The sequence below is a fragment of the Poecilia mexicana genome, unplaced genomic scaffold, assembly GCF_051168715.1.
Source record: "Poecilia mexicana isolate PSO_F unplaced genomic scaffold, ASM5116871v1 scaffold_18, whole genome shotgun sequence".
Classification (NCBI taxonomy): domain Eukaryota; kingdom Metazoa; phylum Chordata; class Actinopteri; order Cyprinodontiformes; family Poeciliidae; genus Poecilia; species Poecilia mexicana.
The window spans coordinates 21,219,826-21,232,922 of NW_028263387.1; the positions used below are offsets into that span (position 1 = coordinate 21,219,826).

General features: G+C 39.8%; 1 protein-coding gene across 2 annotated transcripts; it reads left to right on the forward strand.

The window, feature by feature from the left end:
• Window positions 1–280: 280 nt before the first annotated feature.
• Window positions 281–13,095, forward strand: LOC106907823 (N-acylneuraminate cytidylyltransferase-like). Of its 2 annotated transcripts, none has more exons than XM_014973692.2 (9): window positions 281–367; window positions 3,944–4,229; window positions 4,944–5,086; window positions 5,165–5,326; window positions 5,446–5,582; window positions 9,942–10,036; window positions 10,911–11,070; window positions 11,153–11,318; window positions 12,273–13,095. In XM_014973692.2, the coding sequence occupies exons 1-9, from the start codon at window positions 313–315 to the stop codon at window positions 12,485–12,487; spliced, it is 1,419 nt and encodes a 472-aa protein (XP_014829178.2). In that variant the 5' UTR covers window positions 281–312; the 3' UTR covers window positions 12,488–13,095. The 2 variants fall into 2 exon arrangements, with proteins under 2 accessions (XP_014829178.2, XP_014829177.2); XM_014973691.2 differs by lacking the exons at window positions 9,942–10,036; window positions 10,911–11,070; window positions 11,153–11,318; window positions 12,273–13,095 and adding exons at window positions 6,180–6,274; window positions 6,998–7,226; window positions 7,308–7,476; window positions 7,639–8,448.
• The last annotated feature ends 2 nt before the right edge of the window (window positions 13,096–13,097 follow it).

Genomic DNA, 13,097 nt, shown 5'->3' on the forward strand with positions numbered 1-13,097 from the left:
TATAAATTATTTTAAGCTGCACTTCTATTCACACTGAGGGATTCATTAAGCTGTAGTTACAGCAGTTGGCCACCAGTTGGCGTACAGAAGAACGAGGTGAGCACTTCTCACTGTACACAGGCGCTCGCTGTCGAAGTCCTGCGTTCAGACTGAAAATGTGTGCTCTCTCGAATTATGACAAAACAATTCTCTTACGCCCCCTTTCATTTCCGGAGTGCAATGGTCCCGTTTCCAAATATGGTATTGATCTGTCATGTGATCTCTTACTGGTGCTGCAGATGAATCATCAGAGGCAAACAGGATTAAGTGCGGATGACAGACGTCTGGTGTTCACTGCTGCTGCTGGGCTTTTTCTGTATTTTTACAGGTTAGTGGTCAAGCAAACACTCAGAAATGTTCCCTCAAACTGTAGTTAAACTGTGCGGATGTTAGAGAAATGTCATAATGTAATTTATTACCAGTTTTTCATGGGCAGAAACCTCCCGTCCCCCCCTGGATTTCCGCCCATGAGGTTTTTACTTAAACAGTTTCCGTTTGCCGCTTGTCAGTGTCTGACAGGCGGCCAACGGTACTGGTTGGCCGGTTTTGCCCTGTGCATTGTCTCGAAGGCATGAGGCCAGATTAAACTGATTGGTTTCCCCAACATTAGCAGAGGTTTGTGAAGCTATGTGTTTTAATCAGTGTGATAACTAATTGCAAAGAAATAAGTGATAAGGGAAAGTATTTTGTAAAGCGTGATCATTTGTTTCAGGTTAATTTTATAAGTTACTGTTTGCTAATTATTTTGTTTATTTCAGCCCTGGCTCCAGAGGAGTTTGGTGGGGGGATATTGGCTTAATTTTTTAAACACACTTTCATATAACATTTGAATAAAAAACATGTTTGTTAATACAAAATAAACAATAAGGATATAAACAGTGACATGTGTAAAATGTTGAGTAATTATGCTCAAATTTGCATAAATATTAACTCATGTTGCAGAAATCTAATGTTTCCAATCTCTTGAGTCTATTTCTTTAAATGCAAAATCAAACTACTCAAGTTGGAGTAGCAACAATAATGTTACTCAAGTTAAAAGTTTTTAAAAAGTACAGCTATGTAACACTACCCTTACCCTTTTCCCAAAAAAATACTCAAGTAAATGTAACCAGCACTACCCAATTTTGAACATAGATAACAAAAACATTAGTAGCCTGTTCATGTTAACTAGCTTAAAGTGCTATATTAGCATTAGCAAATCATCATTTGGCTAACATTACAACAGCGTTACTCAATTTACTCGGTTAGTTTGGGGGAGAAAACAGCAATTTTATTGTTTTTTTTTCTTTTGCTGGTTTGCTGTGATGATTGTAACACACAAGTGTGTCTCCGTCGTCACTGCACAGGTAAAACTGACGCGAGCATCTTAGCGCTTATGTTAAGTTTAATGGCGGCTCTGAAAAACACGTTAACTATGGATTAAACAGTTGTAACGACTGGGAAAATGTGGGGCCCCAACTCTGGGGGCAACTCTGTTGTTGAGTTTTTCCAAACTCAACAACAGAGACAACGTAAAGTTAAGAGAGCTGGGTGACATTCTGCAGGAATTGAATGTGCAAAAGATGGAGGCTACTTACTGGGACGCTCATATTTGGACACGGCTCGTTTGTGGGGAGTGGGCTGCCTATTGTAAGTTAAGCTGGACCAGCAAGGTTTTGAAAACCGCACTATAGCACCATCTGGTGGATATTTTTGTTATGTTGTTTGGTAACACTAGAAATGAAAATAGATCCAAGATGGTGGAACGCCACACCGAACAGTTCGTGGAAGCATAGCCGTAACTTCCTAAAGGACTGGTGTGGACATGTCCCACCAATATTTCCTCCACTTTTTTTTTTTTGTGCCTGCATCTATTTGCAGACAGTAACTCGGAGGCAGCTGCACGCTGTTAAAAGCATTAACAGCCAGTTAATGCTTTTTAAATAAAATAAAAATTTTAAATAAAATGTTATATCAAACCCATGTTGTCATTTTTAACCTTTTGTGCACAGTTTACCCATCATCTGCCAATAAAATAGTGTGTTTAACACCAGTGAAGAAACTTTTAGTGGTATGTTATGATGTAGACCTATCAGACCTAAAAATGTACATAAATCCCTAGCTTTCATTCAATATAAAATCAACCCAAATATGCATGCAGATCCACGTTCAGATGAAGGTTGAATCAACGTTGATTCCTAACTGATTCAATGTAAAATCAACAGAAATATGCATGTAAACTGATGATATAATGTCAGTTATGGTTGAAACCCTAACGTTGATTCAACATACAAGTCACCGACCACTTTCAATGTGGTTTCAATGTCAACCTTCAACGTTGATTCTGCCTGACATCGATTCAATGTTGTTTGAATCATTCTGTGCTATCTGGGTATGCAGAGAGAATGTATATTTTACATATCCAGACATCAGCATCTGGGCTTTAACCCACATTTTACAGAATCCAGTAACATCTCTACTCCACACTGCCCCAACCAGACCCAAAAAAGTTTCTGCGTCTTTAATATTTGCTATATTAAAACACATCGTATCTCATCTGACCAAAGGTTTTGCCAACCAACTAAGGGACAGCTGTGGAGTCAGAATCACATAACTGAAAAATACAAAGTTTGCACTGATGAGGATTCAGTTGGTTTACACAGAAGTTACTTATTCTGTTTTTGAAATGTTTGATAACATTTTGATTGTTATAGAATCTCATGTTGATGTTTTTAGCACTTGATAAAATCAGACAATAAAAGGCAACTATGTGATAATTCTAAACAAAAGGTATTTCTGAATTGTGAAACTGTTTTCAACTGTAGGCAAACATTGAGCAAATACAGGCTGATTCCACAAGTTAGAATATGACTGAAAAGTTCCTTTGTCAGCAATTCCATCGCCAAGCGAAAGACATTATATAGATCAATTAGATTACTTTGGTTTTAACATATTTATATTTCGTATGTTTGATACCTGCTAAAAGGTTATTTTTTAAAGGTACTATTAATCTGACAAACCTGATCAGGATGTATGTCCTCTTTTATTGAATAAGACTGTAAGGCATTCACATGTAAGTTTTAGCTTTATTCTTAGCACTAAAAAAGAAAAGGTCTTCCAGCAACTGTGGGTCCATCAGTTCCCCCGGCTCCGCCTCATCCCCACCAACTGGCAACACAAAGTTACACCCTTGTGTGGAAGTCAGCTGATTATAATATCTGGTTGCTGAAAAATCAAAAACTCAGGGCGAGGACAGCACAACCATAATAACTTAACACATGACAAAACAGAGGTCCAATATGTACAACTTCTGTTTGGACCTCTGTTTTCTCATGCGTTAAGATATTATGGTGTTAAAGCAGGGAATTGCACACCATTAGTGGAGAACATGTTCATCAGACACTGACTGTAAAACATTCGACTCAAATGTCTCAACAAAGGTGTAAAAACCATATTTATTTAAATTAATCTGCGAAATAAAGCCCACAGTTTTAGGGCTTACATGGTTAAGAAACATCATAATGGTTTATTCCCAGAGTGAAAGTAAAACCAAGATTTAAGCGCTGAAATCCTTAAACATTACAGTTTAGTAAATTGTTCATTTTGAGTACAGTCTGAGTCTAAAGTAATTTACACTAAGTCAGCATAGTAGTCTAATTTCTTATATATTCAATGTTTGGTTGATAGTAAAGCTCTATTGGACAGAATGCGGTACAAGATGCTACAGATTTGGATGTTATGAACAAGTTTATTTCAAGACACTGGAATGTTTTAAGACACTCATGTTTCAGTTATCAGAGTATATGAACTGGAGCTCAAGGAAATGTTTCTATAAAATAAGTTTTTGCAAAATAAAGAGACGCAAACTGTTGAGAAACGCTACACATTGTCTTCATTGCTGCTGCGTTTGTCTGTATTTTTACAGACTTATCATTTTGTTACCGTGGTACCGATCCTGGGATCCATAACGTAATACATCATCACACCAACACCCAACTGGAGTCCCGACAAGAAGACAGCATGGCTGCCCAAAAACAAGGCCTGTCCGGGGGTAATGACTCACCGGAAGAAGCTCAGCAACATATAGCGGCTCTGATTCTGGCTAGAGGGGGAAGCAAAGGGATCCGGCTGAAGAACATCAAGCGGCTGGCCGGGATTCATCTGATCGGCTGGGTGCTGAGAGCGGCCATCGACTCGGGAGAGTTTAACAGGTATAACAAACCCATGTCATCATAATCTGCTGTTTGCTTAAAATCAAACGGGTAGGCAGAATTTTACTGAATATTATATATATATATATATATATATATATATATATATATATATATATATATATATATATATATATATATATATATATATATATATATATATATATATATATATAAGTAGTCTTCTCATTAACGTAAAAGTTGAAGGGCTAATAATTGAGATATTGGCTGCCTTTAACAAAAAAAGCTAAGTATTAAAGCAATGTTGCCAGTTTTGCTACTTTTGATTTAAGGCATAACAATGCAATTCATCATGATTCGGCCTAAGTAATGAAATTAACAAACTGCGTGCATGGTTGCTTGTCTCTGTGTTGCCCTGCAATGGACTGGCGACCTGTCCAGGGTGTTCCCCACCTCTCGCCCGTTGACAGCTGGAGATAGACACCAGCACCTCTCCCAACCCCAATGGGACAAGGGAGGAAGGGAGGGAGGGAGGGAGGGAGGGATGGATGGATGGATGGATGGATGGATGGATGGATGGATGGATGGATGGATGGATGGATGGATGGATGGATGGATGGATGGATGGATGGATGGATGGATGGATGGATGGATGGATGGATGGATGGATATTTTACCATGTGAAGCACTTTGAACTACGTAGTTGCTGAAATGTCCTACAGGTATAACTAAAAGTGACTTTTGTTTTTTTAGTGTTTGGGTGTCAACAGACCATGATGAGATTGAAAAAGTAGCAAAATCCTGGGGGGCCAAAGTCCACCGGAGGAGCCAAGAAGTCTCCAAGGACTCATCCACTTCCTTGGAGACAATTCAGGAGTTTCTCAAGAAAAACACAGGTAGGAAAAGCTCAGCTGGACACAAGTTGACCCAAATGTTAAGGATGGAAAATCACAGATGAGTTTTTCTCCTGTCAGCCTGTAACATCCAGGTGGTCTGTAACATCCAGGCTACGTCTCCGTGTCTCCATCCGACTCACCTAAAGGAGGCCCTGAAGAAGATCAAAAAGGACGGATACGACTCCGTCTTCTCAGTGGTCCGGAAATACCAGTTCCGCTGGAAGGAGGTCAAGAAAGGAAGTGAGTTCACCAAATGCCTGATCTTCCCCAGTTTGACTGTAATTGGACTCAATCAGGGTTCAGTTGTTCTGTTCAGCTTCAGAGAACCTACAGCAGAACATGTTCTTCCTTCCTTACAGGTGATGAATGCACTCAGCCGGAGAATCTGAACCCTGCGAAGCGTCCACGGCGTCAGGACTGGAACGGGGAACTGATTGAGAACGGCTCATTTTACTTTGCCACCAGAGACCTCATCATGAAGGAAGGGCGGCTGCAGGTAGCTGCTCTGAACGTTTAGCTCTCAGCAATGACAATTAGCTCCAAGGCTTTACCTAACAGCCACATCCAGAAAACCAACCAGTTTAAATGAATTCTACCAAAAGGTGGTCAGATATTGAGCCAGATTTAGACCAGAAGCTTTTCAATGACGACAAGTCTGGATTCAAGGTTTGACTTTGGGATGTTTGTTCAAGTGTTATTAGGGATCTATGCCTGTATTTGATGTTGTATGTATAATTTAGGTCTTGTTTCTCTCAAACCTTGTTTTTATTCCCCTGTTGACTACTGTCGTGAATTTGCCTCAAACCACCAAAGAGTACTTTGTTGCCATCTAGTGGTCAAAGTCATGCCTAATTTACCCATTACAAACCTAAATTAATGTCTGTTACATTTAAACTACATATCTATCTTTAAATTTGCAAAAACTCAATATTCAGGCAGTAATAAATATATTAAAATAAATGTTTAATTAAATGATTAGGTAGTGAAAATTAAAGGCACGCTGTCCTGTGATGAGCAGATGTTTCTCCAGGACTGTGTCCATCAGTTCCAGATGTTTGGAGGTTTTCTGATGTTTGTTTTGGACTCTCTACAGGGCGGTCGGGTCGCCTACTTTGAGATGGAGCCGCAGCACAGCGTGGACATCGACGTGAACAGTGACTGGCCTTTGGCAGAGCAGAGAGTACTCACGTGAATTTAAACCTGAGTTTAATGGTTTGACTGCTTTATAACGCAAAATTCAAATTTTTTAGGTTCTTGTTCTAACATTTAGGTTTCCTTTGGTTCTAAAAACAGCCCAAGCACTGTTTTTGGCAGTGACTTCATGTCTTTTGGTTGACTGGAAAATGACCTGTTTGAAAAACCTCTGTAATGTAAACTCACAAGTCAGCAAGCACTGCCTGTCACCTAGCAACCCCAGTGAAGCTCAGCCCGTTACCTAGCAACCCAAGCTGAGCTCCAGAACATTTGGTCCACTGGTTTTACCATTGTATGCACTGTACAATGGCTGCTGGAAAAGTCAAGACTTTTGTTGTTGACTTATCATCCAGAAATCACTCGATGCATTATTGTTGGTTGTGCAGGAGGCTCCACTTCTGCTTTTTAAAGATGTACTTAAAAAATTCTGACAGAAGCTCAAAACAGGCGGAACTGATCAGACTGAACTCTCACTATCTAAGAATGATTTTGTGCTAATAATTGTATTGATCATGTTTTTGTCCAGATACCTGTCCTAACTTGTTCAAGGAAGTATAATAACTCTTAAAAGAAACAAAATGATTTCAGATTCTTCAGATTTCACATTTAAACCTTGTATTTTAATTTCTAACTTTGTTTAATTTCAGTATTTTTGTCGGTCTGGACATCCTGCTGAACTTTGTGTTTATGTTTGGGTTCTATGTTTTCTCCCAACAGGTACGGTTACTTTGGCCGAAGAGTGTCTCTGATGTTCTGTGAAGTTTCCGGATGTTTGACCAAGAGACGGGTCCAAGACAGGCCTAGAGAGTCCCCTCCTTATTGCCTCAGGCCAAGACAGCCCTCTGCTAAGGGCTCCGTCCACAGCAGAGACACAGAAAGATCGAGTGTCTCCATCCACAGCAGAGACAGAGAAGGACTCAGGAAGCTGCAGAAAGACAATGTGGAGGTCGGATCTGTCGCTTTTATCAACGTCGAAGGAGAAACTTTGATCAGTGTCTTTTAACGCGTTACACCTCCTGTCCTCCAGGTGGTGCTGCTGACCTCTGAGGAGGACGTGCTCAGTTCATTAAGACAGAAGCTTAAGCTTAAGACGATGAGGAAATGTGAAGTGATGCTGGTCGGAAAGGATCCACTAAAAGATGTGAAGTCGATGATGAAGAAGAGGAAGCTGGACTGGAAGGATGTGGCCTACATGGGTAAAAATTCATACAAATATGGCCTGTAGTAAGCTTAAAATTTTAATCCATTTATAAGACAAAGAACTTAGGAAATTCACATCTGTGAATTAAGCTAGCCTCCTGATTGTCATCCGGTTGGCGGAGCAGTAAGTAAATATCTATCTGCGTCTTCACTCCCAGGTTGTGACACAACGTCCATCAGCTGTCTGGAGAAGGCGGGTCTGAGCGCGGCGCCGGCTGACGCCCCGCGTAACGTCATCCAAGCCGCCAAGTTGCTCTGTGAGAGCCGCAGTGGCGCGGGCGCCGTGTGGGACTTCGCCAAACACGTCAGGCTTCCGATGAAGCAGGACGGGACCGACCGTAACTGCTTCTGATGTCCAGGAAACAGACCCGTTCTGTGTGAAGCACTCGGGTCGCCACGGCAACGGAACGGATCTTCTTTTTTCCTTTTCTTTATTGATAATAAAGGGGTTTACAAAACGGCAAAATTAACAACACAAATAAGTAACAAAACAGACAAGACAATAATGCCAGGGTGTTATATAGCAAGCACAAATAAAAGGAAGAGTAAATATATAAATAAAAAGTTAACTCAGAAAGATGTTAAAATGCGAGCACATATCCATTGTCTTAATACAGGGGTGTCCAAAGTGGGTCCTGGAGGTCCGGCATCCTGCATGTTTTAGTTCTCTCCTTAGTGGTAGTAACAACCTCCTCAGCATGTCAATGTTCTCCTTAGGCCTCTAATGAGCCATCATTTGATCCAGGTGTGGTAAACCAGGGAGAGAACTAAAACATGCAGGATGCCGGCCCTCCAGGACCCACTTTGGACACCCCTGTCTTAATAGGTTTTCTATTTTTGGAGACCAAACTTTTCTAGAAGTTCAGAATAAGACATTAAGACACCATCAGGACTAAAAAGCTGCTGAACTAAGATGATTCCATGTTCAAACCAATTTTCCAAGAATAAAGATTTGTGTTTGCACAGAATGTCTCTGTTGTATATCCAAGTATAATATCGATGGGGTGAAAAGTTGTGCTTGTAAATTAGAGACCAGGAAAGAAGCATTTGTTTGTGGAAATTAGAAAACTTTATGGGGAGTTTTCCAATGTTGTAGTTCCCAAGGGGAATACAATTAAGGCCACCAAGTTTTGAGAATAAATAGTTATAAAATTCCAGATTGAGGATGAATTTTTAAGAAACTGTTTGATCCAATTTATTCTTAATGTATTGTTTAAGGTTGAAAAATCAAGAAAATTGAGGCCACCAGGTTCAAATGAGTTCATTAAGACTGATGTTCTGATATAATGGATCCTATTTTTCCGTACAAATCTATAAAGCATTTTATCGGTGATGTCAGTTGTGTGTTTATTTACAGAAAGAGACAAAGCTGGATAAGTTAAACGGGAGATGCCTTCTGTTTTGCTAACAAAATTCTTCCTTGAATTGATAAAACTCTGAAGCCAAGAATTTAGTTTCTTTTGTACATTTTCTATAACAGGGTTAAAGTTCAGAGTACATTTTGATCTTTGTTGGTCATTATGCCGAGATAGGTGACCGATTCTTTTACAGGAATATTATAAATGGAGGATGTTACAGTTTTTAAGGGCTAAAAGTTCACATTTATTGATGTTAAGGTAGAGTCCAGATCAAAAATCTATTTATTCACCGCATGTTTATGTCTGTAAGGTTGAGAGGCTGCACATGGAAACAGCCTTTTATTAACCATTCAGACTAGCAGCACAAAAAATCAAATCAAATCAGATCAGATCAGAACTGTCAGGTGATTTTATTACCCAATGAAAATAACTCAGAAATACTCCAAACAGTTTGGATGTTTTTCTTTCTTTCCTGCTTACGGAAAGTTTCTGTTTATCATAGGTTTGTGGTGCCTTTCTATCCTAAAGAAGATATAAAACTTCAGATATTTCACAACAAGATATTAAGATACATGGAAAAACCTTATGAAAGCCTTATGGCAGAAAATACAATGGCCACCGTAAAAAAGACTTTCAGTATTCAATTATGTCGCATGAACTGATCAGTACATTATTACGAAAGAATAACGTACTGATCCCCTGGGGGGCTCCATAAAATATCAATACAAGACAGAACAGGGGATAATGAAACAATGCCAGGGACCACAAGAAATAAAAAAAAACAGAAAATGGAATACAAGGTTCACAAATAGAGATAAGACAGTGTTTCAGGGAATACAGTTAAAGAATTTAAGGCTTCAAGAGTCTTTACAAAAGTCAATATTTGATGAACCAGAATATTTTCAGTGGGGTTCCATGCAGTGGGCTCTTCATTTTTTCCAGAGCTGTATCTATATTTCTATCATGCTTTAGTGCTCTTGGGTTAGGGCCCTAAGCCCCCTGGGGCCTGGAGGCCCTAAGCAGCCGCTTAGCATTGCCTTGTTCCGGCCCTGTCAGTGAGGTCCATTCGGTTCTTTGTGTGAAGACTTTCTGATGTTCTTCAGGGCGGGAAGGTGGCCTACTTTGAGATGGAGCCGGAGCACAGCGTGGACATCGACGTGGACATCGACTGGCCACTGGCCGAGCAGAGAGTCCTCGGGTCAGACTGCCACTAAAAAGGTCAAAACAACTCAAACATGACATTTAGAAAACACCTGGTGCTTCATCTCAGCAGGTGAAGCAAAATGTGGAGCCTGATATTTGTTATATTCCCTGTTTGGCCACTAGATGGGGCTGCAGGCTCAAGTATCTCAGTCACAGGTAGTAGGCAGGTGTATACAGTGGAAATGTTGGCGGTGGTTCAGTGGGTGGAGCAAAATAGGATTGAAAGAGTATTTATATATTCAGACTCATGGTCAACATTAAAGTTCATTTTAAATTTCTCATCTGAAACTCATCTGGAACTGGTGAGAAGTTTATGAAATCATATTTAGACTTGGACAATCTCAAGTGACGTTAACTTTATGTGGATACCTGCTCATAAATATATAGAGGGGAAATAATTTAGTCAGTTTATTTAAAACAAGTTAGAATTATGGATAAAATAGATAAAATCTATTAATAAAGTTAAATCTGAATGGCAGCAGCTCTGGGAGGAGACCAAAGGTCGTCATAAATACAAAATAAAGAAGGAATAATGGAAATAATTGGAGGAAGGCGAAATAAATAACACTTTACATTTGGTAGGTAAACATCCATCAGGTAGATGTGAGGGGTACAGACATGGAGACGGTAAAGCATTTAATAATTGATTATTCCAAGATTTAATAAAATGTGGTGTGAATATCATCTTCACTTGTAATCTAAGACCTTTTGAACTGACTTTTGCTCGTCACATCAGGTACAACGTCGTCCGCCATAACAAACGCGTCACTAGGACAGAATTGGACTGACTGGTTCACCCTGGACTGGTCATATGACAGAAAAACCATGAATCTTTATTGGTTTCATGTTTCTTGTGCTTCAACCAACAGGTACGGCTACTTTGGTCGGGGAGTTTCCTTAATTTTCTGTAGAGTGTCCGGATGTTTGACCAATGGACGAGTGTTTCTGTCCGTATCTGGAAAGGACATGGTGTGTGTCCACAGTAGAGACACCACTGGGCTCCGGATGCTGCAGAACGACGGAGTTGAGGTTGGATTTCCCGTCTGTGGAAACATTATGGGTGAACATTTGGTGGATGTCGTATTAAAGGCGCTTTGACTCTGTTGTTCAGGTGGTGCTGCTGACCTCCAGGGACGACCCTGTGACTCAGTCACTGTCTGGCAAACTGAAGACGATGTTGAGCTGTGAGGTTGTAGATGTTGGGGACGAACCACTGAAGGACGTGCAGGAAGTCATGGAGCAGAGGAAGCTGAGCTGGAAGAATGTGGCCTACATGGGTGAAGAGCTGCCTTCTTTCAGCTGTTTTTAATGATTTTAAACTATGTGTATAAGAGACACATAATGGCATCCTGTGATCCAGAGCCTTGTACAGGGATACATAAATTACTTCAGAAGACACGTGGAGGAATGAAACAGAAAACAGCTGCAAAATACAGTCCCTAGGGGAAAAACCATCACAGTGCTAGCAGATAGCGGTGTTAGCATTATGGCTCCAGCAGGGACAGAAATATGGAGCTAAATCTAGAACAATCCTGGAAGAAAAGATGTCAGAGTTAAAAAAGATTTGAGATTTTCAACTTCCAGCAGGAAAACAAAACATGCAGCCAGATCTACAATGGACTTTTGATCAAACCATATTTATCTGTTGAATGGCCTAGTCAAAGGCCAATTGTAACATTTGAATATTTGAAGGATTGTATTGCAATTGGTCAAAAAAGGAGATATATTCTATTGATCGATTGGCCATAAAATGGAGCAAATTGTAATTATGAGAATAAATTTGTTCAATGGAAACATTTTAAAAACTAATTTATTTGATAAAATGTTTTAGTGCCAGGATGAGGTGGCTTTTCGGCTGCATAGAAATGTGTGTATTTCGTAAAACTGCAATGGAAAAACTTTTTTTGCATCTCAAGTCGCATAAACAAGAACTGGATGTTACTACTGGTGGAAACGACAAAGAAGACGACAGGAAGTGGCAGGAGGATGATGGCGCAGCGTGTTTTAATGACTTATTACGTGAACAAACTCGTTCACGAGTTTAATTTAATTGCTCTTCTTAAATAATGGAAGTGCCGGAATTACAAAATTGTGTTTTTTCGACAGCAGAATATAGTCAAAGTTTTGCGCACATTTGTAATTAAAGCACAGCTAGTAAAAACATCTTGCTGGACATTTTCTGTTGGATTAAAGCAGTTGAATTAAAATAATTTTCTCATTTTTTCTCTCAGGTAATGACATTTCAGACGCCTCCTGTCTGAACCTGGCAGGTCTGAGCGGCGTTCCTGCCGACGCCTCGAAGGAAGCTGCGTTAGCGGCTTCCTTCGCCTGCCGCCAGGCCGCTGGGATGGGGGCTCTGAGGGAGTTCGCTGAACACATCCTCCAGCAGACAGAAAAGGCCAAAATGCAGATGAAGCAGGACCGGATCGACCGGAACAACTTCTAAAGAGAGGAAGGAAAGATCTGGAAACATGAAGTCAGAGAATAGTCACAAGAGAAACAATGTGATATTGGCACCAAGTTCAGCTTTCTTAACTCCTTCCTGTAACTCTTGGTGAAGGAAGATTTAATGGCCTCAACAAATAAGAGTTTCACTAAAAAGACAGAATTACAGATGTCTGAAAATTGTTACTATGTTTTCAGTTAAAACACAAAAACTTATTAGGGTCTTGGAGTTTCAGTTTAATAATAAATGTTGGGACATTTAAAGACAGGGTTTCCTGAAATATAAAACTTCCATGCACTTTCACTACACTACTGCATATTTTCACCCGAAAGTGTATGGTATCACTTTTTACTGACTTGTTTCATGAAGGGGTCTGTGTGTGTGTGGATCAATGTCATAACTTATTTTGTTTAGCTTAGTGATTTATAAGGTTTGGTAAAGGAACAAATTAACATTTTTATGCCAATGTGCTTCAAATTCTCCGATTCTGTTTTCTCAAATGTGTCTGTTTTGTATCAGGACCAATTGAAACAATTCACTCAGGGATTACTGTAGTGTTTACTATGTACATTACTAAGAATTATAATTAATAAAAATGTCTTCTCATAGT